Below are 24,003 nucleotides of genomic sequence, written 5' to 3'. Positions count from 1 at the left end.
AGTTTTCTTTTTTCCAAGAAATTATTTTATTCGACGCGTCGACTATATCGTCTATTTAGCCAGCTTGTTGACCACCTCCTTATCGTTCTCGATTAGGTCATACAGGTATTGTATGCCCTGCTGCTGCTTGGACAGAATGCTGACAAGCTTGTTGATCACCTGCTCGTCGTTCGAAACATGCGCCTTCGACACAGCACCATTGGCAGCAACGGCCATCGACGCATCCATGTTGTCCAGGCTGATGTTCAGGTTGATGAGTCTCTGCTTCAGATTGCTGAGTCTGGCCCACAGCTCGTTCGATCTGTTCAGGCCGATTGGGTCGTCCACTGACTTGACCAGCTCTTTGAACTGCGATATTAGTTTCTCCTCGTCGTTCGTCAGCTGGTAGCCTTTATATTTTAGCACCGTCAAATTGATGGCAATTCTCAGCAGTTTGAGATCCAGCTGTTTCTGTTTGATCTTGCACTGTGACAGTCTGTTCAATGAGTCCAAATCGTGTTTGTCGCCGAGATTCACGAGGTTCGAGTTGATGTTGTTGAGAAGAATTCTCGACTTGCGGATATGCTCTATTTGTAAATTGGATCTGTTCAGCAGATCCTCAAAGCCCTTGATTCTGACGGGCAGCGTGTTGTAGCCGCGCGGACGCAACTTCATCGCGTTCTCCCAGTCCTCTGCATACTCGTCGGCAGGCCGCTCGTAGTTGTTATACTCCTGCGGCACCTTGTTGTACACAAACGTTTTCATCAAGCATTGGTTGGAGTTTGCGTCCCATGAGTTTTTCACTTTGGTGAGCTGGTCCGCAATCGTCGGCGTGTACCCGTTCTGCTGTTGATTTTGCTGCTGGTTGACCTTCTGTGCCTCAACAACCATCGGATGCAAACTTTGCTGCTGCGATTGCTGAGTGGACCATGCAAACGACGGCTGAGAATTGAAGGCGGGCTGGCTCTGTGTGGGCTGCGTATTCTGCGTCTGTTGCGCTGGCTGAGAGTTACCACCAAACAAGGAAGTACCTCCAGTGGTGGCCGTATTGGACCCGGTGTTGGCTCCAAACGAAAACCCCCCGCCGCCCGTCGTTCCGCTCTGGTTGTTTGTGCTGAAAAGATTTGTTCCTGTGGTGGTCTGTGGTTTGCTGTTGTTGCCAAATAAGCTCTGGCCTGTGCCAGAGCTGTTGGTGTTGCCAAAAAGATTGCCTGACGTGCTTGGCGCCGCTGTGCCGGAGTTCGTGTTAGCAGTGTTCCCAAACGAAAAACCTGTCCCCCCCGTGGAGCCAGAGGCTCCCGGCGCAGCGTTCTGCGTGGGAGCGTTTTGCGTGGTGTTTCCACCCAGTGAAAATCCACCAGTGTTGCCAAGCCCGGTCGGCGCACTGTTCCCAAACGAAAACCCGCCTCCGGTGTTACCCGTGCTGCTGCTGGTGCCCGTGCTGCTGTTTCCAAACGAGAACCCGCCGCTCGGCGCCGAAGACTGTCCACCAAAACTGAATCCAGACATGGGTGTTTACAATATTTTGTCTACATTTTTTCCAGGTGCAAGGTGTCTTGAGAACTCGCCCGTACATTAATCTAGTTAGATCCTCCTCTCAGCGACAGCACCAGATGCAGGTCGGAGCCAGCACTTATGCCACACTCCTCGAGCGTTTTGTCGTCGTCCCTGGTTGTTAGAACAAAGGGTGAGATTTACTCACAGTTGCTTTCCAGAGAACAGGAACTTCTGCTGGTGCGGAGGAATCCCCTCCTTCACCTCGATGGTTTCTTTGAGGTCGCTCACCTGACGTGTTAGCATTCGCTCTGCAGCACACTTACTTTGTCGTGAAGATCAACGTCGATGCGGATCTGATGTTAGCAGGACTGTAGCCGCTGTACTCACCATTCTTCCTGTCAAACTCTAACGGTTAGCTGTGTCTGGGTGCTCTACTCACTCTCACTTTGATCTCGACGGTTTCGCCCATGGTGCTATATCTGTCGATGGATATACTAAATATATTTATTTATCGAATTAATTGAATAATTATTATTTATTTATGCTCTCTACACCGCTGATTGCGAAATCTGACTACGGTAAAATATACGAGCCGGCGGAGGACTCGTTCTTGCTCCTGGACCTGTTTGAAGAAATTGGAGCAAAGATCGCAGATAATAAGCCCCGATTCGTGGTTGAGCTCGGAACAGGGTCAGGGATCGTGTCTACTTTTCTGAACCAACATATATTGGAAAATGCATTTCTCATAGCGACAGATATAAATCCACATTGCTGCCAGACCGCAATGGCCACAAACGCGAAAAACGCAGCCACAGTGAACTTCGACTCCATCCAATGCGACCTCACGTCCAGTCTGAGACCAGAGTCTGTCGACCTGCTCGTGTTCAATCCGCCATACGTGCCGTCCCCGTCTGTTCCCGCTGTGCCCGAGTCCGCAGAGGACCAGACCTGGCTTGATCTCGCGCTGGACGGGGGAAACGACGGCATGGTGGTCACGAACAGACTTCTGCAGAGTCTCGAGAAAATCCTCGCTCCCAACGGCCAGGCATACATTCTTTTCTGTGCGCGCAACAACCCTTCGACGGTGGCAGAACAGTTTTTAAAAAACCACCCGTCGTTCCGTGTCGAGAAAATGATTGAGCGAAAGGCTGGATGGGAGGTCCTCAGTGTATACCTGTTCCACAAAGCAGCTAGCCAAAGAGATCGCTAAATATGTCTTTCTCGATAGCATCCGCATCAGCATCCGATAGAGCGTACTCGCTTTCATAGTTGTAAATAGAGAGCGTCTCAAAGAATTCGCGCAAGTCGTATATGGACTCTACCTTGCTGTGTCCCGCCAACAGCGGTCTTTTCAGTTTGTCCACGCGACCCTCAATCTTGTCGTGGAGCTCTTTGGTGCGCATCTGTCTCAGGTTACTGATTTTGTCAACCAGAGACAGCACCGGAACACTGGAATCGCGATAGACAGCGTCGATCGTGTCTGAGACAAACAGCCATTCCGTCAGCTGAAACTCTTCAGGCTTCAAAACCAACAGGACGTCCAGCAGTTTGCAAGCCTGCAACACCAGCTCGTTGTCCAGCTCTAGCTGAGCATCTGTGACTCTGTCCACCTCTGCTGGATTTTCAAGTCTCACCCATAACTGGTGTAGAACAAACTGCAGCTCTGTGTAAACTGTTGGCCAGAGCGTGCTCAGATGAGGATCGGAATATTTGAAGACAATCAGGCGAAGAAGGAGAAAAATGACAGGCTTCAGCGACTGGTTCGAGGAGTTCTTCAACATGTCGGACACTCTAAACTGCAAGTCGCTCACGTTGTTCAATAGGCTGTCCTTTGGAGAAATAAGCAGCAAATAGGCCATCCGTTTCAGGTTCAGCCGTTTGTTCGACATCTCAGAATCGTTCCAGTTGAAGAGGGTGGAAGAGCCATGGTACGGAACCAGCCTCGTGACCAGCTCGTCCAGCTTTTCCTTATCCTCTCTAATCCAACTGTAGAAAATACCGTTCCAGCGCGAGCTGATTGGAGTGTCGAAGAACTTGGCGTCCATAATAATGTCAGAACAAAGATTTTTCCACAGCTTTAGCTGCAGACATTGGTTCGTGTTGGATAGAGCTTCCATCAGATTCACCACATACTCGGGCACTTGACCTGCGTTTTTGTTTTTAAGCAGCGGAACCAGTGTGTTGTTGATTATCGTTGTATAGCAAGTCACGATCTTGTCGCTGTCTTGGACGATGACCGACACTTTTGGAACAACGAAAACCATAGAAGTGCACAGCTCTTCCTTGGCTGACTCCTTTTCCAACGGAAGAGTGTCTCTGATTGGCGACATCCCTTTCATAGATGGAACTGACGGACTCTTGAGATTTTCCACAGCCGATTCTATCTTGCCAGTTGACTCGGAGTTCAAAACTGATGAACTAGGCGAGTCGTAGTTATCTGTGCCAGGCAGAATGTTAATAGGGTTCAAAATTGAGGCAATCGACTGGTCCTCGGACGTTACGTTCTTGACATTGGTGGCCATCGTGAGAATCTTGATGAACGAGTCCGTCATGTCCTTGCGCACCTTCCTCTGCTCACCAAAACTGATCTGCGACAGCTTTACTCCAATGATGGTGCTGAACTTGAGGATGTCCGCTAAAAGTAGCCTATAGTGCGACATGTTCGTCTGGACATCCTTTAGGAAACTTATTAGTTGCGTCCATATTTCCTCCACCGAATCGCTGCTCAGGGAGTCCATATAGTCGGTCAAGAACGTAGAAACATCCTTATCATTTAGCTCATTTATCATGGACGACCGTTTAGAGTGCTCTAACGACGCCACGTTCACTCTCGACATCAGCGAGTTGAGTGCTAGCGGAATAACTTTTTCTGATTTGGCTCCATCTAAAAGATGGATCACCTTGAATGTGGAATATCTGTCGGCGCGGCTAGCCTGGGTCCTCTGCGAGCTCATCAGCGTCTCCAGCGTCTCCAACGGCTCCAACACGAAAATGCTTTCCAAAATCCTCTTGGTTCTGTATTTTAGACGCGAAGCATTGTAGTTGACGGTTTTTGTAAACGACAGAAACGACGGCTTTTCCTCGTCAATGAGTCTTGTGCTGGTCGTGTTAAGGCCTATTGTGGAACTCATTCTGGTCACCAGTGGCGACGATGGGGCCACGTTGATGGCATTGGCCTTAACTTTCGAGTTCTCGTCTGACCACAGCCAAATCCGGTAGCACGTCTCCACGGCCAGCTTGAAAGCCTTCAAACTTTCCATCCGTCTGAGATGATCCTCACCCTTTTCGTCGGGGGCCTCGACCTGGAAAACGCCCTGCATGACGGAGCCAAAGAAACTGGACTCCTTTCCTGAGGCTGACTCATTGGCAAGCAGTCCAGATTTCGAGGCCAACAGGTACTTGTGGCTAACATTAAGCAGTTCCTGCAGACCGTTAATCAGCTCCAAGATAGCCTCGTCAGAGTCGCCCTCGGACTCTGTTTGGCTGAAGCGGGTATTGATGGTGAAAAACTCGTCGAGCTTCTCACAGATGCAGGCAGTGACGTTGAAGGTGCTTCTGAAAACCAGCTCCGGGGCGTAAGTGGTGACGCTCAAAATGAGAGAGTTCCAGGACGCGAGCACCAGCGACGACCTCGAATTCAGAATTCCGTCTGAAACAACCTGTGCGAATTTTGGAGGCATGCCGTCATTCTCGTAGTCGAACAGCTCGAGCGCAATTTTCGAATCATGAGCAAGTCTCATGAATTTCGAAATGGTGGACAAGTAGAACGTGGTGATAGAGTCGTCGTACAAGCTTGCTTTCTTGCACAATTTGGTCAAAGACGTGATGATCTCTGTAAATTCGTGCTCTGTTCCGTCTATCAGCATTTCCAAAAGACTCAAACAGGCCCTGACGCAGCCGCAGTACTGACCAACCACTGTTTTATTAGACTTTGGAGCGTCCATAGACAAAAACCTCGAAATGACAGTGACGAGCAGAGATTTGTACGTGGTGACGTCCCAGCGGTGTCTGGACATTATGTTGATATCGGCCTCGTTGCTGAGTATGCAGGCCTCGCTCTTGAACAGCGAGACCAGATGCGAATCGATGCGCAAAAGATTGATGATGGTGGTCAGCTGGTAATGGAAAAGCGGGAAGTCCTCGTCTTCCTCGTTGCTGAATCTTCCCGTGTTGACGAAACTATTTTTGGAAAGCAGCCCAGAACACAGAATCTTGAACACCTTATTGATAGATCCGGTGCTGACGGTCGACCTGATCCACCGAGAGACTATCAGTTTATTGGTTTCGTTTTCGCTGCTGAGATCGTCCAGCAGCAGTTTCAGTGGACGAACGAGGATATTTTCCGTCTCATTCAACGCCAAAGTGTGCGTCCACAGAGCACTGAACGCTTTCATGCGCGTGAGTCTATCGGAGCCCAGAAACAGCGACGACAGCGCGGCCTCGATGTAGTGCGAGTCGACGCTGATTTCCAGCTGGCAGATCATCTTCACCGTCTCAACCTGGTACTTTCCGCTCGGATGGACCAGACAGCTCCAGAGCAAGTCCATGACTGTTTTCAGGATCTGCAACAGCTGGGCGCCAGAGGTCTGCTTAGCCAGCGTTTTGAACAGAAGCGAAATGCCAAACGCTATTGGAACGGAGTCCTCGCTGAACTCGCCCGATTGGTAGCCGTTGACAGCCTTCAATAACGTCAGGTCTTTCCATTGATTTGCCCCGTTTGGGATTTTCTCCAGCAATTCGTTGACAATCTCAGAGAACTCATAAAATAGTGCCGCCCGCCGCGACTTCAGCTGGACCGTGGTGATATGGGTCGTCAATGTGAGCAGGATGGCGCTCAGGTCGGCAGTGGTGTACGGTTTTTCCACCGGTGTGTCCAGCTGGGCCTCCTCGGAGGTCAGATTGTAGTACTGTTCCAGTTTGTCAATGATTTCGCTCTTGAATGTGTCGTTGTCCACGGTTTCTATGCGCGCGTATTTCGCGTCTGCGTGCTCGATTGGCAAGAACGCTCTCTGCGGTATCAGAGCCAGCAGGGCTCTCAGCAGCTCTATCCATTTTTTGCTGCCGTCAAATTTGGCCAGCGACGCCAGAAGCGCCAGCGGAAGGTGCAATACCACCATGTCTTCCTCTTCCACGCGGAAGTGTCTGAGTATGAATAGTACAAGGTCGATCTCCCCGTCCTTGATGAGCCGTAGCACGTCGGACCAGATATTGATGGTCTCGACGCTGTCGAAGAAAGCGTTTGCGTTTTTCACCAGCTCGTCAAAAACCTCGATCCGCTCCGTCTCGTGCGTCTCTTTGGTGCATCTGATAATTGGAATGAGAATCTTGGGGACAATATACTGGCCGATCTCCCATTTGTCCATGATAGCCACCGCAATCTTGCACGCCTCGATGCGCTGCTGGTACTTTGGCTGCGAGCTGGAGGACCCGTCGAGCAGCGCGAAAATCGCCTGTGTCAGATATTCGAGCCCGTACGAGCGGAAGTATTGCGACCTTGTTTCTGCCGTGGCGGGCTGCTCAGCCTTGCCGCCGGCGCGCGCTTGTTCCGTGTTGGACGGCCCAAGCAGCCAGTTCCAGAGCCTTCTGTTCAACGACATGTCTTTGCGCAGAACCGTCGCCGTAGCTCTCAGCACCAGCAGCTGTTTGTCTGCGCTGGAAACGAGAACCTGGAGAACGGGCGAGTGCAGCTGCAGCTTGCCGATCAACAGGTCAAAGAAACCTCTTTGCACCAGCAGGTTCTCGTCAACGAGGCCCTCTCCGAACGCCTTTATCAGCAGTCCCGGCTCTGGGGTGACACAGGCCCTGGTCTCGTCGTCAACGGCGCCCAACACGGCGTCTTTGCGCGGCTCCGGCTCGCCGTCGACCTTGAACGACGGCATCCGGCGCACAAGCCACTCCAGGGCCCCCAGCCTCTTGTCGGGAGACGTCACGACGCACAGGAAAAGACACTGCCAGAAATGCGGATTGTTGTTTAAATGCGTTTTGAAACTGTCAATGAGCTCGAGAACCGCGTCGAACGACTCGGACGTCGTGTCGTCCAATGCTGGCAAGAGACTCAGCAGAATGCCGCGGAAAATGACCCGCAGAATCGGCGGCTCGAGCGGCACAACGTACGTCCTGAACAGCTCTATCAATTGCGGCTTCACGCTGATGCTGGCGTACGACATCAGCGGAAGCAGCCCGGGCAGCCACGTGCTTATATGCAGCCCCAGCTCGTCCACGCCCAGAATCTCAAATATCTGCGTGTACACCTCCAGGGCCTTTCGATGCACTCCGCTGGGAAGCTTGGGCGACAGACATTTGGACAGTGTCTTGGAAATGTCAAACTCGCTCGGAATCCAATGGTTGACCTGCGGCTCCGGGTTCGTCTGCAACGCCCGCTGCAACTTGCTCAGGTACGAGATGTAGTCTGCCCACTCCTCGACGGAATCGAAGACCGTCAGGGCTTTGTCGATGTTGGACACGTATTTTCTCTCTTTGGAGCTCAATTGCCTGCTCCCGCTGTGCAGATCCGAGTTGCGGCCGTACAACAGCGGCAACGGCGACATCGAGCGCAAAAACCCGCCGCCTTTCGATTGCGAAGCAGACATGGTGTAGATTCTGTGTGGCTAAGTATTTTGTTTATCTTAAACGTGTGTCGCGGTGCAGAGGTGCAAATAATAGATCCCCAACGGGGCACAAATATCCCTTTATTTAAAGGGCTACCCATGTCTGTACTTAAAACCGTGTGCTATCCCTTCAGGGTACGTGAGGTTTGCTAGAAAACTAACTCCAGGGCATCTACTACTTTACCTTCCACCTCGAGTGCTGGAGATACCTCAAGATGAACATCGTCAGCCTCGTGCTCGTCAGCGTGCTGATCTACGGCGCAGCCTTGTGTTTTTACCTCACCTCCCTGTTTTTCACAGGAGGCATGTTCTCCTTCATCGGCCCAACAACGTTCCAGCTCATGACCTTCATCATCAACCTCATCAACGCACTCCTCCTGCTCCCAAAACCGCTCAAGTACACGTTTGATTACGTGATCAACACTGAGCTCGAGCTCGGGTACAACCACCTGTACCGCGGGCTTCTGGACAACAGGCTCGACGGGTACTATCGCGAGACGCTGTTTGGCAGGTGCTACCGCAACTGCAAGCAGCTACTTGGGCCTGCGCGCTTTGTTCTGAAGGAGCTGTTCTACCTGATGCTCAACATGATCCCGATTTTGGGACCTTTCATTGTGATTCTGCTGAAGGCGTCTCGGGCCGGGTATTCGCGACATATCCGCTACTTCCAGCTCAAGGGCTACACCAGGGCCCAGACGTATTTCTTGTGGCGCAAAAACAGACATCTCTACTTCACGTTCGGGCTTGTGTCGCTGTGCTTGGAGCAGCTGCCCATTATCAATATCTATTTTGCTTTCACAAACCACACGGGCGCGGCGCTGTGGGCGGTCGAGATCGAAAGAGCGTCGCGAGAGGCAGACGAAGCTCGCCAGATCACTGTGGAATCGTCTGGCCTAAAAACCGCATGAGGTCTGCCATCTCCTCCGGCGACGAAGAGTGCTCCATTCCTCTGTACTCTTTAAACTCAATGTTTTGCAAGCCTGCCTTTTTGTACACGTCCACAGCGTGACGGGCAGCCGCAATTGGTACCACCGGGTCTCTGTCTCCGTGTCCAAAGAAGACTGGAGTATTCTGGTTGGCGGTCTGGACTCTATCCTTGAGCGATTTCTCCACGGGACAGAATCCAGACAATGCCACAACGCCGGCGAGCGTACGGTTGCAAGTTGCGCCCACTGCGAGGCTCAATGCCGCGCCCTGTGAAAATCCGCCCACAACGATGCGGTTGGCAGGAATGCCATTTTTCACCTCTGTCTCAACCAATTGCTTAATCTCGTCAACACTTTTCCAGAACGTGGTCGGGTCCTCCTCTACCTTATGGTCGATCGGGAACCTCGTCAGATCGAACCAAGAGCTAGTTGGCATCCCGTTGCAGACAGTGACGGGGATAACAGGCGCATTAGGCAGGATCACGTTGACGTGTCTGAATTGCTCCTGTCTGTGCAAAAGATCTGCAAAGAACTTCCAGCCGTCGGACGAGTCGCCCAACCCGTGGATGATTATCATTGACGCCGACGGCTTCAAAGCGGAGACCCTTAAAACAGACATGATGCTAGAAATGCTAGAAATTAATTTCTGGGAAATATTAATTAAATGAAGCTGGGAGAATATTACAAAATACACTGACATCTCTTTTTACAATGCTTCCCAATGTTCCACCAAAACCATTGAAAGAGCAGGTGTTGGACCACGATAAGCTGGAATACCCGCTGGTGCCTGCCAATGTGACCCAGAAACTTAAGTTCCCGTCAGAACTTCCTCAGTACTTTAATGAGCTGAGCACGGCTAAACTCCAAGAACTGGCCAGATCCCCCGAATTGCTCCAGAGCTATCTATACAAGACATCCAACTTTGACCAACTAGGCACAGAGATTGTGGACTCGCTGGAAAAACAGATAGAATACGCCACCAAGCTGCTAAAAAATGTGAACGAGGATATTGTGCCACAGACAGACCAGATCAACAAGCAATTGGAGGAATTCCACAGAAAACTTAAGAGATTCGACCAGTTGCAGGTGCACATGTACGATCTACTAAACAAGTACTCGAGAGAATCCATAATTCGGGCCGTGGAGCGCAGCGTTAACGAGAAGGACAGAGATACTCGGTCCCTGATGGACCAGATCCGTTCGTCGCCGGCGGAAATTGATGAGGCGCAGCTGGCGTCCTTCATGAGCACATACACTACAGAGCGTCAAGAGTACTATCTTAAACTGGAAAAATTGCATAGACTATACGAAGAAAGAGTTGGCGGGCTTGACGCGCCTTAGGCCGAGTCCAGAAGGAAGTTTGTGGCAAGGTCCAACTGCCAACCGTTCTTCTGCAAAGCGTCTACTGCCATCTTCTCGTCAAATCCCATTCCCTTCAGCTCCTCAATGGCTAATTGCTGGCTCTGGCTATAGATGGAGTCGTTTGGCACAGGGTTTGCGCTGGACGGTTGTTCAGTGAAGCCTTCGCTAGGCTCGTATGGTGGCAGGCTTTCGAAATGTTCCGTGGCAGGCTGCAGACTTGGATCGTTTCCAAAACCGGCAAACACCTGCTCCCAGTCGTCGTTGACGGCTCCTGTTCCAGCGTCGGCCCCAGCAGCGTCCTGGGCGGATGGGCCCGAGAACGAGAACGCGTGGGCGCCCGCATCAAAGCTGTTGAACTCGTCGAACTGCGGAGCGTTGAAAGAGTCCTCTGGACGGGCCTCCTCAAGCCCCAGGTCGTCGAACATGGTGTCGCTCTTCTGTGCTGTGAATGGGTTGAACGACCTGTCGCCGGATTGCGGCCCGGCCTCGCCCTCATGCTGCTTCTCCGGGCTCGAAATACTATCGTGGAACTCCTCGTCGTCGCTGCTCTCCTCTGCCTTAGGTTTTTCGGGATTTGGAGTCTCCTGAGGAAGAGACGCCTCCTCGGAGCCCGTTTCTGTTGCAAGCTGCGCCGGCTTGGTAGCTGGTGAATACAAATCGTCCTCGTCTTCATCTTTCTGTTCCTCCTCGGTCTTTGTAGTTTCTGACGTTTCTGTGGTGGTGTTCGACTCTGGCTCTTTTTCTGCAATCTGTGCAAACTCGCCCGGCAAACTTCCCGGCATCGTGTAGTGAGGAGCGGGTTCTTGAGGTTCCTTAGGCTCCTGAGATTCCTGAGGAGCCGAGTCCTTGGCGTCGTCGTGGTTGACCATCTCGAACGACTCACCGTTTTCGTTCGACGAAATAGGTTCCGGAACGTCCTCTATTCCTTCAGGCAGGATCTGGGAGCTTAGCACAGGTGGAGCAGACTCCTCTTCGATGGTGGAAGTGGGCGAGTCCGGCAGGTCGAAGTCGCCTCTGACAGACTGCGACGGATTGTTCTGGATGGACGAAGTCTCTGAGTGAGGAATGCCAAATGGAAGCGAGAACTGCTGCTGGGTCTGGGACCCGTCGTCCAGCTCCGAGGTCTGCGAGGTGGCTGGCTCAGAACGGGACTTGGTCGACGAGTCGAAACCGGTGGTGTTGGAAACAGACTCGGTGGTCTCTCTTCTCAGGTCCTGTGCGCTCGGCACAGAGAATTCGGTCTCGTCGAAATTCTGCAGCGTAGACGTTGGCACCTCCTGCTCCTCCTCAGAGTCCTTGTTCTCCTGCTCGTCGTCAGAGTCCTCGTGGTGGTCAGCAAGATAACCAGCGCCAGAAGCAAGGGCAGTGCTGAAATTGAGGTTTTTCTCTGCAAACTGCGCACTGTAGTCGCCGTGCTTCTCGTGAAGGTCGTAAGTCTCGTCTTCCAGCTCTGCGGATCTCGTAAGCAGCTGCGAGTGTTTGAGCTCGATCTCGCTGATCGACTTGATCACAGAGTCGATTTTCGATCTCAGCTGGTTGTTTTCTTCTTCCTGCGAGGCCACCTGCTGTTTTGTCACGGCTAGCATTTTCTGCGACTGCGTCAGTTTCTGTGACAGCGACTCGATCTGCTGGTTCAGGTCGATCGACTCCGCATTCAGCACGCCGAGCCGCTCTTTCATCGTCTGATTACCCTTCTGGGTCTCCTCGACCTCCAGCTGCAGTTTCTGGAGCTTGGACTGTTCCGAGTGGTAGTTGGCCTCAGCCAGAGCCAGTTCCTGCTTCAAAGAGCCCGACTCGTTGCGGGACTTGATCAGCACCTCCTCCACCTCTTGCACCTGCTGCACCTCGCGCTCGTAGAGCGTCTTCAGCTGCGCCAGTTTGGACTCGATGCCCTCTTTCACCTTCATGATTCTCGCGAGTTCTTTCTGCGCCTTGTCTCTCTTGGCGTTCACGTTTGTGGTCTGTACGGTCAGAGAGTTGATCTGGTTGGAGAAATTGGCAATGTCCACAGACGCCTGCGAAAGCTGATTCGACACGTCTCTGTCGGTTGACGAGGTGCGTGCCGGTGGCTGGGGCTGGTTGGTGAACTCCAGACTGCTGGCCGGCTGCGCTGGCGACGGAGCTGGAGAAACGTCCTTTGACTCAGCGACGGGGCTGGCCACGCTTCGCAGAGCTTCGTAGTTAGCAGTAGACTGTCTTGGGACGGACGCCGGCTGGGTGTCTGTCTCGTCGAAATGAGGCTTTTGCGCACGGCCCGGGATGGCTGGCGGAACCGGTCTGGACGGCCGGTGATCCAGGTCCTCCGGCCCTTCGTCGTCGTCAGAGGACTCGTCTGCGGCCGTGTGCTGGCTCTGCAGCTGGCGGCCAAAGTCCGACGTCGGAACAAAGCCGCCGTGGCCCGTGCTGTTGGACTCGACATGGGCCGATCTGGAGGCCGGGACCGGAGGAACAGCCGGCTTCGAGGCCGTGCGTGGAGGCTGCACGAAGACGTCCATCAGGTCGTCCATGTGCGACTTGGAAGGGCTGACGGCCTGCTGTGGAGCAGACGGAGAGGCCGGCAGCGGAGGTGGCACCTGGGCAGCTGGCTGAGTCTGCGGACTGTCTGTGGATCTGCTGGTCTGGATCAGCGAGGCTGGCGTCTCTTCAGGGAGCTCGAACCCGGCCAGTTTCTTCTGCACCAAGTACATGGCAATGGAGAACTCCTGTTTGTTGAACGAGTCGGAGCCGTCCAGATTGGCCAGTTCCCAGATGGTGGCGAGCGTGTCGTTTGGCAGCTTCGACGTCATGAGGAACTTGGCCACCTCGTCGCCGGAAACCTTGCCCTGTCTGGATTTGTCGAGATTGTCAAAGACGGCGCCGTATTGCTGTTTCTGCTGCGGAGACATGGTCCAGGCGGAGAAGTTGGCGGAGCCCGAGCCAATAGAGCCGCCCGAAGCCTGCTGCAACAGAGGCGACTGCGGCCGGGACGGGTTGGTGGCCACGGCCCAGATCGGCTCTGGAATGACAGCAGGAAGGATAGTCATGGATTTGTTGAGGAAGCTCTGGATCAGGTGCATGGCCACAATGAACTGCGGTCTGCCAAGCTGGCCGGTCTGTTTCTGGTCGACAAGGTTCCATATTTTCTCCAGAATCGGTGTAGGCAGTCTGGCCTTGAGAAAGATGTCTCTGGCCTGCACTCCGGGCAGAACACCGCCGGGAGCCGACTTGTCGAACATGGCGCCGAAACTGGCCGCCTGGTGCGGCGTCAGCACGGGAACAACCACCTGCTGCGAGTCCACAGACGAGGCCGACGAGAGCCGCGACCCGGTGGTGTTCACGGGCAGACTTCCGCCCGTCGTGTTGACGGGGATGGAGTTGAACTTGGCCAGCTGAGGCGGGACGTTCTGTGCAAGCTCCGGACTGAGCACCGCGCCGTTCTGGACGTGTCCGATCAGTCTCATTGCCACACAGAACCCAAACTGGTCCAGCGACCCTTTGTTGTCCGGGTCTGCGACATTCCATATTTCTCCCAGCACTGGAGGGCTCAGGTTGGACGCCTCCAGAAGAGGCTTCACGGAAAGCCCGGAAAGCAGGCCCGTGTGCTTGAGATCGAGCGTTTTGAATATTTGGCTGTAGAACTTCTTCTCGTCAGCAGTGAGAGGCTGTTTGAGATTGCCACCGGTGACTGCGCCGTTAGCGGACTGTGAGGACGTGTACGTACCCGACATATTGATTGGAGCGGAAATAGGCAAAAAAAGGTTCGTTTACGGCCGTCGTGCTGGAACTGTTCTGATCGTAGTTGATAAACAAATTAATTCTGGGTGCCGTCCGGTTATGAGCGAGGGAAGAAGTGGGCGAGAGAAGGTGGGCGAGCGACGGGTGGACGAGAGAAAGGGGGCTACGGGAAGTAGACAGACCAGGGCTCCGGAACAGGACTAGGTTCTGCGCGTTCCCTGGGACTTAGCTGACCGTGAAACTGGAGACTTATGATGGTGGTGCCGTGGTGGCAAAAAAATAACTGCCCCCACTCAGATTTGAACTGAGGATCTCCACATTACTAGTGTGGCGCCTTACCAACTTGGCCATAAGGGCTATGTTTAATCTGGAATCCTAACGTCTGCCCATGCAGAGCCACACCATACCTGCCATGCTCGTCCAAAGCCGTGTAGCTCCTACTCCGCGTGTTGAACGTTTATATTATGCTACAAAGCATTCTTCCGCGTCAGATACTCGAACCGGCTGAAGGTGTACCCAATGAACGGAAGATCCTCCTTGGTGTCTGCGCCCCCAACAACACTGCCTTTCATCTGCTCCCTCTGCTTGGCAGCCTGGGCCAGAGCAGGCGAGTCCGGCACGTTTTCGAGCTCGTCGGTTGGGAAGAAGCGGGTGTCTGTGATGGACCTGAGTTTAGGAATGAACGGGGCCTCCACGTTGCGGATCTCGTCCCAGTTGACTCCACGGAAGAAAGGATGCGCCTTGATCTCGTTGGCGCCGCCGTTGCGGCCGAGTCGGTGGTCCGCGTCCGTCAGAAGCCTCAGGATCAGGTCCTCTGCCTCGGGGCTTAGGTGAATGTCCTCGGGGAATTGTAGTGTCTCTCTCCAGTTGAGAATCTTGCAGTATGTTTCTTTGGGAGTCTCGGAGCAGAACGGCGGCCAGCCCACCAGACACTCAAACATGATGGCACCGAGCGACCACCAGTCGCACGTCTGGCCGTATCCCTGGTTCAGGAAGATCTCCGGAGCAATGTAGTCGGGAGTTCCGACGGTGGAGTACGCCATGAGCCGTCTGGATTTGCGCCACGTCTGCATCTGCTGCCGATTCGACATGGTGAGGTTGATCGGGTCGACGAGCACGGAGTTGCGGCCCGTGTTGGCGCCGCCCGCGCCGTTGGCGTTGTCCTGGTCCAGCAGTTTTCTGTAGTAGTTGGAATCGTGTGTCTTGTGAAACCCGGTCGACAGGCCAAAGTCCGAGAGCTTGATGTGGCCGCGCATGTCGATGAGGATGTTGTCTGGCTTGATGTCTCTATGAATGAACCCCAGCTTGTGTATTGCCTCGATCGCCAGCACACACTCGGCAATGTAGAATCGGGTCACGTCCTCGGTGAATATCTGCCACTTGATCAGCATGGTCATCAGGTCGCCGCCGGGCAAGAACTCCATGATCAGGTACAGGTAGAGCGGGTCCTGGAACGAGTAGTACAGCGACACCACCCACGGCGAGTTTGCGTCTGCCAGCACGTCCCGCTCCGCCTTGACGTGCGCCAGCTGCTCCTTCTTGTACATCTCGCTCTTCAGCAGCGTCTTCATGGCGTAGATCTTGCCCGTGTCGCGCTTCTGGACGAGCCGGACCTCTCCGAAGGCGCCCTTGCCGATCACCTTGACCGTGTGGAAATCCTCGAGACTGAGTCTTGTTCTTCGCAGCCGCAGGAACTGCGACTCGTTGCGCCCAAACAGCTGCAGCTCTCTGTTTCGGCGCTCGCCCGAGCTCTCGGTGCCCAGTTTCTGCTCGAACGACACGCGTCTCTGATTGCGTTCGATGGCATGCTCGATGGCTGTTTTGTAGTAGTGCTCGAGTTTCAGCTTGATGGACGCCGCCTTGTCCTGCGACGACTTCGAAAACCACTCCGGGTGCCGGTCAAAGTACACGTAGTCGGCCGGCGGCTGCATGCTCTGCGTGCTCTGCCGGTACGACAGGTTCGAGTTGCTGTTGTTTGCGGCCGGGTTCGAGTACGGAAACTCGGGCTGTTTCAGCGCGGACTTCGACGGCGACACGAGCGACGAGTTCGACGAGATCGGCGCCAGGTTCGCCGACCGCACGCTGCGCGACGGACTCGAGGGCGGCTGGGGGTTGAACTCGTTGAACTGCAAAGACCGCGTCGGAGACGTTCCGTACATATTCTGGAAGCCCTGGGCCTGCTGCTGCGCCGGGTGCTGCATGTTGGGGATCTGCGCTCCAAACACAGGCGCCTGCTGGGGATGTGGCGACCCGTTGGGCACGCCAAACGGCTGGTTGTTGTACTGTCGATACTGCTGTTGCTGCTGCTGCTGGTACAAATTGTACATGTTCTGCTGGTAGTTTGTACCACTGTCCTGCTGCGGATACATGGCTGAGTGGCGAACTGGGCTGGAAAGGTGTCGATGGTTGCTCTCACAAAAGAAAACAAAACACGATCCGGTTTTTTTTTTGGGAGCGTAGCAGAATTTCAGACAGGCGGTGGGTGGTTGCGGTGCAAGGATGTACAATAGGAAGAACTACGAGACGGTACCAATAGGTGTTAACATTACACACTTAGAACTGCAAGGCCTGGCCCTTTTGCTTCTTGTCTCCACCAAGCTCAAAGTGCTTACATCTCTTGAGCGGAAGTTGCAACTTGGTCTTGCAGCTGACACATTCCAGTCTCAACACAACCTTCTTGGTGGTCTTGGCCTTCTTGTGGAAAACTTGCTTGGTCTGACCACCGTAACCGGACTGCTTGCGGTCGTATCTTCTCTTACCCTGGGCGTAAAGCGAGGCTTTTCCGGCCTTGTATTGGGTCACTCTGTGCTGGGTGTGTTTTCTGCAGTTCTTGCCCTTGCAGTAGGTCTTTCTGGTCTTTGGAACGTTAACTGAGGTTAGTGGGGAGGGGAGGAGGCTGTCGGCGACGCGCTGGGTAGACACGTTCGGTCCGACATCCGCTTTGAATAGTACATACCCATTGCGATATATGTGAAAGTCCTTGTAAAAATGTTTTAATATTTTTCACTGGCAAGATTCCCACTGCACACCACCGCCACGCGGGCTGGCCGAAAAAAATACGGCGCGGCGAGTTTTCGCGGGAAGCAAGAAGCGGGCGTTCCCGCGGTGCGGGGGTGGAATACCACATCACGTGACACAAGAACCCCCCTGGCATTTTTCTTTCGAACACCCCTTTAAAGTTATAACTTCATGAGTAAATTCATAAATACATGTATCACTACCACACTCATTCAGCCAGCTGCGAAACGTACTGCCTAAATCTCGCCAGCTCCTCCGGCAGCTGCACATAGTGGTTGGACGCGTCCTCGAACTCAAAGTTCAACACCTTGCCGTAGTACTTCATCTTGAGCTTGATTTGCTCCGTCATCTGCGACAGGCCGCTGACGTAATCAAAGATCTTGATCAGACCGTAGATGTTATCGTTGACCACTCTATACTGCTCCACAGCAGTCTTGAACAGTCCCGAGCCAAACAGGGACTGGTACTGGGACGGGGCGAGAAAGTCGACGAGCAGCGACAGGTAGTTGTTGAGGCTCGTGCCGTCTCTGGCCTTCTTGTAGCCCTGGTTGATGACGAGCGCAGTGGCGAGCTCTGTTTGTTTCTCGTTCGCGTTGAGGTAGGACACGAGGTTCAGGAGCGACTCGTTTGACAGCACGAGGCTGTCCTTGATGATGATTTCTCTGGTGAATCTGATGAGGTTCTGTCTATCCATTCTGTCGAGCGCGGCGCCGACAAGAGTGTCGACCGTCGACGCGAGGTACTCGTAGTCGTCGTGCTGGGCGAGCTGGCCGATCGCCTCGTCGAAATCCTTGCGCGGCACGATCATGTTCCAGACCTTTAGTGCCGAGCCGAAGTCGTTACAGTCGAGGAACTTTCTCATCAAGAGCGCGAGACTGGCCACAGACACCTCTGGGAGCCAGTCGACGGCGTTGAACTTGAGGTACGCGTCGTACGCCTTGGCGGGGTCCAGGGCGGCCTGGCCGGCAATGAAGCTCGAGAGAAGCTTGGAGAGCGTGTGCTTCTGCGACTTGTCGCAGTTGCCGACCACCTGGTCGAGGAAAGCGGCAGCCTCGGCGGACTGGCCGCACAGAAGCAGCGACTCGAGCATGACGGCGTAGATGTCGTATTGCTGCGCCTCCAGCACCTTGGCGTCGATGCTGTCGTTGATGTCGTGGTATAGGGTGTTGACCAGGCCGGTGTTTTCCGCGTAGCCGGCGTATTTGAGCAGCTGCAGCAACAGGCCCAAATTTTCGTTTTCGGTCAGATCGACGCGCGGCTTGAGCAGCTCGTACAGCTTGTCGGCCGCGACGACCTGCACGCGCCTGAATCTGTTTAGGCCCCGCACGAGGTCGTGGTAGACGGCCTGGTCGAAGCGGATGGCCGCGTTGGAGCTGTGGCTGATGAGAAACAGTTCGAGCGCGATGCGGAAGAAGTCGTTGCTGTTGCGGAACTCGCCCGTGCTGTAGCTGTTCTGCGCGCCCGTCAGCAGCTGGCCCACCACGAGCTCGTACGTCTCGTCGGACGGCTTGAGGTTGTTGGACAGCATGTCAGAGTACACGTTGAGCAGGTGCGTGAGCTTGTCCTCGGCGGACTCGCCGGTGTCGGTGCGCTGCGGAATCGAGCGCAGAACTTTGTTGTACAGGGCGGTCGTGGGAACAAGGCCCTTGCCCCTGAGGTTGAAGTAGACGGCCAGCACCTCGCTCGGCCGGTTGCTCGAGAGCAGCTCGTCTATCAGACGTTCGTGGACCACCAGCGGGCTGGCGGCGTCAATTTTCTCCGTCTGCACGGGCCTCTTGGCCGTTTCCTCCTTCTCCCCCACCTGGAGCTCGCGCAGCTGCTGCTCCAGTTCGCGCACCGTAGAGTAGTCTCTGCTGCCGGCCGGCTTTTCCAGCGCAAACGTGCGCACGGTGGTCGAGTTAGCCCGCCGGAACCGCAGCTGGCGGCGGCCGCTGGCGATCGCGCCCACGCGCACGCTCATGTGGCCGTTCTTGTTTGTTTTGCCGCCTGCCTTCTTGAGCAGGATCGGGGTTTGCCCCCGGGGCTCGTCGTCAGTGTTGTGCGACTGGTCGAACACAATATAGTTGCGCGTCACCATGGCCACGGGCGTGAGGATGTTGCAGTACCGGCTGTACCGTGTTTTGCGGCCTGATCCCTCGCGGGCCACGTCGTCCACTATGAGCAACTCCTGGGGCTTGGCGTAGGAGGGCTTGAAAAAGGGGTGCGAGTAGCGCTTGCTGCCCGACGACGACGACACGTTGGACGCCCGCCGCCGCGCAAACGACGCTCCCGTGCGCTCGGTGATGTTGACAAAGCTGCGAAGAACCATGTTTGAATTTAATGGAGGGCTGATGCACATTATATACATTCCTAAAAAATACGGGCTGGGACCCGCGCCGTGGTTGGCAGACCCCGCGACAGAGACGGCAGCGTTTTTTTTTTTCGCGAGCCCCTCATTGGACGGGTGGATTTTTTGACACGGGGTGCGAGGAGGGGAGGGGATCTTTCATGGCTGGGAGCCCTCGTTGATCCGTGGGATCAGACCGCACGGACTCACGACGTACTCCTGGAGCCGTCGCTCCAGACCCTGTGGCCGACGCGGGGCGGCCGCGACGCCGCCGCCGGCAAAGTAGCGCCCCACCTGCTGGTGCGGGATCGTGTAGTCTGGGGAGTAGAAACTGGCACCCCCCGACTTCAAAGCCACGTCCATCGACGCCGCGTCGCGCACGACGTACTTGCCTGACCAGCGCTCGTTCGCCGTCAGCGTCGTCATGCAGCGGATCGAGTCGCGCAGGACTTTGCGCCGCGAGGGCAGCCGCAGGTCGGTCCCCCACTTGTACTGCATGCGCAGCTCTTTCTCGGGCGGCGCAGAAAGGCTCGAGCTGGACACCGACGTCGACGGCGTGGCGCGCTGCTGCAACGTGGGGGAACTGCTCAGCCCGTTCGACAGCGACGACGGCGTCGACAGCACCGGTGTCGGCTCGGGCATCGCCTCGGCCTCGGCCTCGGCAGACGACGTCGACAGCAGCGTCACGAGCGTCGCGTCGGAGCCGTGGCGCGTGTGCCGGGCGTACTCGTACTCCTCCTCCTCCTCCTCCTCCTCGGCCGGCGCGTCGCCGTCGTCGCCGTCGTCGTCGAACGTCGCGTCCAGATGGTCGCTCTCGTCGTCCGGCTCGGCCTCGTCGGCACTCTCGTTCGCAGGCGACTCCAGCGACGGCGGCTCGTGGTCGGACACGTCCGAAAACACCACACACGGCTCGTCGTGCCGCATGTCGGCCAGCTTCGCGCCCGCGCTCGAAAACTTGCGTTTCCACCTCGACACCAGCGACGACAGGTCTGCCGAGCTCGCGCGCCGCCGGAACATCCCGAGCGACGGCCGCCGTCTGTACCCGACCATCAGCGACTCGCCGTGGTGTCTGTTGCGGCGCCGGCGGCGCGGCACCGTTCTATACTTCGGCATCTCGCGGCGGGTCAGGTCGAGCGAGTTGTCGATCCCGAGATTCAGACAACAGTACCACTCGATCATGCTCTCGACGGTCGGAAACTCCAGCAGAAACTGCTCTGTCTCGACGCGCAGCCGCAACGTGTGTTTTTTCTTCTTGTAGTCGGTCGCTATGCCGACCTTGGCGTACTGCAGCGAGTACGAGCGCACCAGGTTGTCGGGCGCGAGCAGGCCCTGCTGCGCGAAAAACGCCTTGTCGCGCAAGTCGCTCGACGTGGTGAGGCGCGACCTGTACAGTCTTTCGTCGTCTGACAAAACACAGCCCGCAGGCCGCGCCGCAGCGTCTCTATTGTAGAAGTTGAGCTGTGTCGAGTTGAGCTCGACGATCACCGGCCGCCACTGTCGCTGCGGCGCCAGCTCGTACGGCGAGATCCACTCCAGCTTGCGCGACAGCGTCGTGATCTTGTAAACGGTCGGCAGGTAGTCCGGCAGCGGCTCGCGCCCCTCATCTGGGTTCGAGTACACCGGTTTGGGTTTGCCCGGCGCCAGCGTGCTGTAGGGGGGCGGGAACACCGGCGTGGGCTCTAGAAACGTGAGCGCGTCCATAAGCTCGGTCAGATCGAAGTTTGGCACAGACTGCGATCGCTGTTTGCTGCCTGGCACCGTCTCGGCCCGGCGCGGAGGCTGAGTCGTCGACACGGTGCTGGCCCTGGTGCGCGGCCGCGCGGTCACGCCGGCCTTGCGCTGCGCTTCTGCGTGGGGCGGTGTGCCTGGGGCTGGCCTGGACGATATCCCGAAAATCGGTTTCCTGTTGAGTGTCATGTGCTGATGCTAGATGGGCAAGTGCGCGGACCTAGAGGTCGGGGTCATACAACGGATGCGTGGGGGAAAGGCTCGGTGTGCACTTGGGAGTTCGCTGGCGACGCAATCTGGGCTGCGACACAATGTCTCTGTGGTCTGCGGGAAGAAAACACCTGATCCTGTGCAAATCACTGGAGCTTTTGTTTCAGGAGCGATAAAAGGCGCATCCTTGCACCAGACGCCCACACGGGTGCGGGCCGATGTGTGGGGGAGGGGACGGGCGCGGAGCGGCAGGCCGACGGGACCACATGCACTAGATGTGTTCTGTGCATGCGGACGGGGCCCCCCACTATTCTCCACGCAGACCCCAGCTGCCCCCCCACATCGACCCGACCCAAAAATACGCACCAAATTATTCCATTTACATAAATTCCAACTCTCATTCGCTACCATGTCTGGCCCCGTGTCTGGCCTCGGTAGAGAAAAAGACTCGCGCGACGGCTCGCTCAGGCTGGGGCAGGGCCCCACATCCTCCACCGCTCTCGGCTCGCCCGCGCCGCTGTACGGGTCTGTCGGCGACAGCGACGGCTCGCGATCGATAGGCTCGCCGGGTGTGTCGCGGCACGTTGTGCGCGTGCGAGAGTCGCCCGTCCTGACGCTGTCGCAAAAGGCGGCGTACTACCTGCCCTGCTCGTCGTGGTTGCCCGCGTACGGCCTCGATCTGTTTGTGCACGACGTGGTGGCCGGCCTGTCGCTGGCGTCGTACCAGATCCCGCTGAGCATGTCTTTTGCCAACGCGGTGGCGCACGTGCCGCCCGTGTGCGGGCTGCTGGGGCTGTCGCTCGCGCCCGCCGTGTACGCGGTGCTGGGCACGGTGCCGCAGATGATTGTCGGGCCCGAGGCCGCCGTGTCGATGATTGTCGGGCAAGCGATCGAGAAAGTCGTCAAGCACAACGACGGGGTGAGCCCCGTGGACATTCTGGTGGTGATCACGTCGTTCTCGGGCGCGATCCTGCTCGTGTTCGGGCTGCTGCGCTTCGGCTTCATCGACAACGTGCTCTGCGGCACGCTGCTCCGCGGGTTTGTCGCTGCGATCGGGCTCACCATGATTGTCAACTCGACGATCGCGATTCTCGGGCTTGACACGGTGCTGCTGCTGCTGCCGCCCGACGAGCACGTGCACTCGGCCGTCGAGAAGGCGAGGTTCATCTGGCAGCACGGCCGCCAGTACCACGCGGCCACGCTCGCGGTCGGCTCCGCGGCGCTGCTCGTGCTGCTCGCCGCCGGCGCGCTCAAGAAGACGCTTGCCCGACGTCACGTGCGCGCGGTCTCCTTCCTGCCCGAGATTCTGCTCGTCGTGGTCGTCTCCACCGTGCTCTCTGCGCACTTCCGGTTCGACAAGAAGGGCATCAAGGTGCTCGGCAAGGTCGACGTCGACGAGTTCCGCCTCGCGGTGCCCTTCCGCGGCGAGCTGCGCCAGTGGTATCCGCAGCTGTTCTCGACCTCGTTCATGTGCGCCATACTGGGCTTCTTCGAGAGCTCTTCCGCGGGCAAGAGTCTCGGCTCCAGTCTCCCGATGCCCGTCTCGTCCAACAGAGAGCTCGTGGCGCTCGGCACGGCCGGGCTCGCGCTCAGCTTCGTCGGCAGTCTGCCGTCGTTCGGTGGCTACGGCCGGTCCAGGCTCAACTCGTTCATCGGCGCGAAAACCCCCGTGGCCGGCCTCGTGATGGGGCTCGCCACGTTGCTGGTCACCACCTGCCTGCTCAACTACGTCTACTACCTGCCGCTGTGCGTGCTGAACGCCATCATCGCCACGGTCGGCCTCGCGCTCGTCCAGGAGACGCCCCGAGACGTGCGCTTCCACCTGCGCACGCGCGGCTACAACGAGCTGGCCACGTTCGTCGTCACGCTCGTCGCGTCGCTCGTGTACTCGATCGAGCTCGGCGTCGCGCTCGGCTGCTTCTACTCGGTCGTCCGTGTGGTCAAGCACTCCACCAAGTCGCGGATCCAGATCCTGTCCAGGGTGCCCGGCACGGACGAGTTTGTGAGCTCGGACCTGGACGAGAACGCCGCGGGCGCGGGCAAGGAAATCATCCCGGGCTACTCAGAATACCGCCGCCTCAGCTCGGCCGGCCTCGAGGACAGAGAGGGGTGTCTGATCGTCAGGGTGCCGGAGCCGCTCACGTTCACCAACACCAACGACCTCAAGGCGCGGCTGCGGCGGCTGGAGCTGTGCGGCTCCGTCAGCGTGCACCCGGCCGCCCAGAAACACGACCGGCCAATAAGACACGTTGTATTTGACCTCGACGGCATGACGTCGGTGGACTCGTCCGCCGTGCAGATCCTCCGAGACGTGATAGTTGCATACCAGCGGCGCGGAATCAACGTGTTCTTCTGCAGGGTCTTCAAGAGCGCCAAACTGCTCGACCGGCTGCAGCTCTCGGGCATAGCAGCGCTGCTCAAGACGACCCAGGGCAGCGAGTTCGGCATTGCGCAAAACACGCCGCCGTACTACGACGAGATCCTCGACGCCCTGCGGGCCGTCGACACCGTCGAGGCCGCATGCACGCTCGCCGAGGAACAAAGCCTGGTTTCCTATTACTACGACGGACTATAGCCGTGGCGGATTTTTTTCTTGTGCACGGCGATTTCGGCACTACCATGCGAGATATATAAA

At 56.3% G+C, this 24,003-nt stretch overlaps 12 protein-coding genes across 12 annotated transcripts; 1 reads left to right on the top strand and 11 right to left on the bottom strand.

Moving 5' to 3' along the window:
• Window positions 1-51: 51 nt before the first annotated feature.
• On the bottom strand, window positions 52-1,488 carry KL928_002069 (uncharacterized protein; the record flags this gene model as incomplete). The annotated part of the gene is made up of 1 exon (XM_043202504.1): window positions 52-1,488. The coding sequence occupies one exon, from the start codon at window positions 1,486-1,488 to the stop codon at window positions 52-54; it is 1,437 nt and encodes a 478-aa protein (XP_043060274.1).
• Window positions 1,489-2,049: 561 nt separating this feature from the next.
• Window positions 2,050-2,525, bottom strand: KL928_002068 (uncharacterized protein; the record flags this gene model as incomplete). The annotated part of the gene is made up of 2 exons (XM_043202503.1): window positions 2,050-2,387; window positions 2,477-2,525. The coding sequence occupies 2 exons, from the start codon at window positions 2,523-2,525 to the stop codon at window positions 2,050-2,052; spliced, it is 387 nt and encodes a 128-aa protein (XP_043060273.1).
• A 141-nt stretch (window positions 2,526-2,666) lies between these two features.
• Window positions 2,667-8,066, bottom strand: KL928_002067 (uncharacterized protein; the record flags this gene model as incomplete). The annotated part of the gene is made up of 1 exon (XM_043202502.1): window positions 2,667-8,066. The coding sequence occupies one exon, from the start codon at window positions 8,064-8,066 to the stop codon at window positions 2,667-2,669; it is 5,400 nt and encodes a 1,799-aa protein (XP_043060272.1).
• A 167-nt stretch (window positions 8,067-8,233) lies between these two features.
• Window positions 8,234-8,809, bottom strand: KL928_002066 (uncharacterized protein; the record flags this gene model as incomplete). The annotated part of the gene is made up of 2 exons (XM_043202501.1): window positions 8,234-8,584; window positions 8,660-8,809. 2 exons carry the CDS (start codon window positions 8,807-8,809, stop codon window positions 8,234-8,236), a joined length of 501 nt encoding a protein of 166 aa, XP_043060271.1.
• Window positions 8,810-8,957: 148 nt separating this feature from the next.
• Window positions 8,958-9,629, bottom strand: KL928_002065 (uncharacterized protein; the record flags this gene model as incomplete). The annotated part of the gene is made up of 1 exon (XM_043202500.1): window positions 8,958-9,629. One exon carries the CDS (start codon window positions 9,627-9,629, stop codon window positions 8,958-8,960), a length of 672 nt encoding a protein of 223 aa, XP_043060270.1.
• A 92-nt stretch (window positions 9,630-9,721) lies between these two features.
• KL928_002064 (uncharacterized protein) lies at window positions 9,722-10,293 on the top strand (the record flags this gene model as incomplete). The annotated part of the gene is made up of 2 exons (XM_043202499.1): window positions 9,722-10,188; window positions 10,272-10,293. The coding sequence occupies 2 exons, from the start codon at window positions 9,722-9,724 to the stop codon at window positions 10,291-10,293; spliced, it is 489 nt and encodes a 162-aa protein (XP_043060269.1).
• Window positions 10,294-10,347: 54 nt separating this feature from the next.
• KL928_002063 (uncharacterized protein) lies at window positions 10,348-14,079 on the bottom strand (the record flags this gene model as incomplete). The annotated part of the gene is made up of 1 exon (XM_043202498.1): window positions 10,348-14,079. The coding sequence occupies one exon, from the start codon at window positions 14,077-14,079 to the stop codon at window positions 10,348-10,350; it is 3,732 nt and encodes a 1,243-aa protein (XP_043060268.1).
• A 474-nt stretch (window positions 14,080-14,553) lies between these two features.
• On the bottom strand, window positions 14,554-16,455 carry KL928_002062 (uncharacterized protein; the record flags this gene model as incomplete). Its single annotated transcript, XM_043202497.1, has 1 exon — window positions 14,554-16,455. The coding sequence occupies one exon, from the start codon at window positions 16,453-16,455 to the stop codon at window positions 14,554-14,556; it is 1,902 nt and encodes a 633-aa protein (XP_043060267.1).
• Window positions 16,456-16,639: 184 nt separating this feature from the next.
• Window positions 16,640-17,046, bottom strand: KL928_002061 (uncharacterized protein; the record flags this gene model as incomplete). The annotated part of the gene is made up of 2 exons (XM_043202496.1): window positions 16,640-16,907; window positions 16,994-17,046. 2 exons carry the CDS (start codon window positions 17,044-17,046, stop codon window positions 16,640-16,642), a joined length of 321 nt encoding a protein of 106 aa, XP_043060266.1.
• Window positions 17,047-17,312: 266 nt separating this feature from the next.
• KL928_002060 (uncharacterized protein) lies at window positions 17,313-19,412 on the bottom strand (the record flags this gene model as incomplete). Its single annotated transcript, XM_043202495.1, has 1 exon — window positions 17,313-19,412. One exon carries the CDS (start codon window positions 19,410-19,412, stop codon window positions 17,313-17,315), a length of 2,100 nt encoding a protein of 699 aa, XP_043060265.1.
• Window positions 19,413-19,589: 177 nt separating this feature from the next.
• On the bottom strand, window positions 19,590-21,347 carry KL928_002059 (uncharacterized protein; the record flags this gene model as incomplete). Its single annotated transcript, XM_043202493.1, has 1 exon — window positions 19,590-21,347. The coding sequence occupies one exon, from the start codon at window positions 21,345-21,347 to the stop codon at window positions 19,590-19,592; it is 1,758 nt and encodes a 585-aa protein (XP_043060264.1).
• Window positions 21,348-21,765: 418 nt separating this feature from the next.
• Window positions 21,766-23,816, bottom strand: KL928_002058 (uncharacterized protein; the record flags this gene model as incomplete). The annotated part of the gene is made up of 2 exons (XM_043202492.1): window positions 21,766-23,382; window positions 23,511-23,816. 2 exons carry the CDS (start codon window positions 23,814-23,816, stop codon window positions 21,766-21,768), a joined length of 1,923 nt encoding a protein of 640 aa, XP_043060263.1.
• Window positions 23,817-24,003: the final 187 nt, after the last annotated feature.

Source organism: Ogataea angusta (assembly GCF_019207475.1).
Source record: "Ogataea angusta isolate 61-244 chromosome Unknown 61-244_NODE_4_length_877678_cov_91.023368, whole genome shotgun sequence".
In the NCBI taxonomy this organism is placed as follows: domain Eukaryota; kingdom Fungi; phylum Ascomycota; class Pichiomycetes; order Pichiales; family Pichiaceae; genus Ogataea; species Ogataea angusta.
This window is presented reverse-complemented; position numbering and strand designations above follow the sequence as displayed.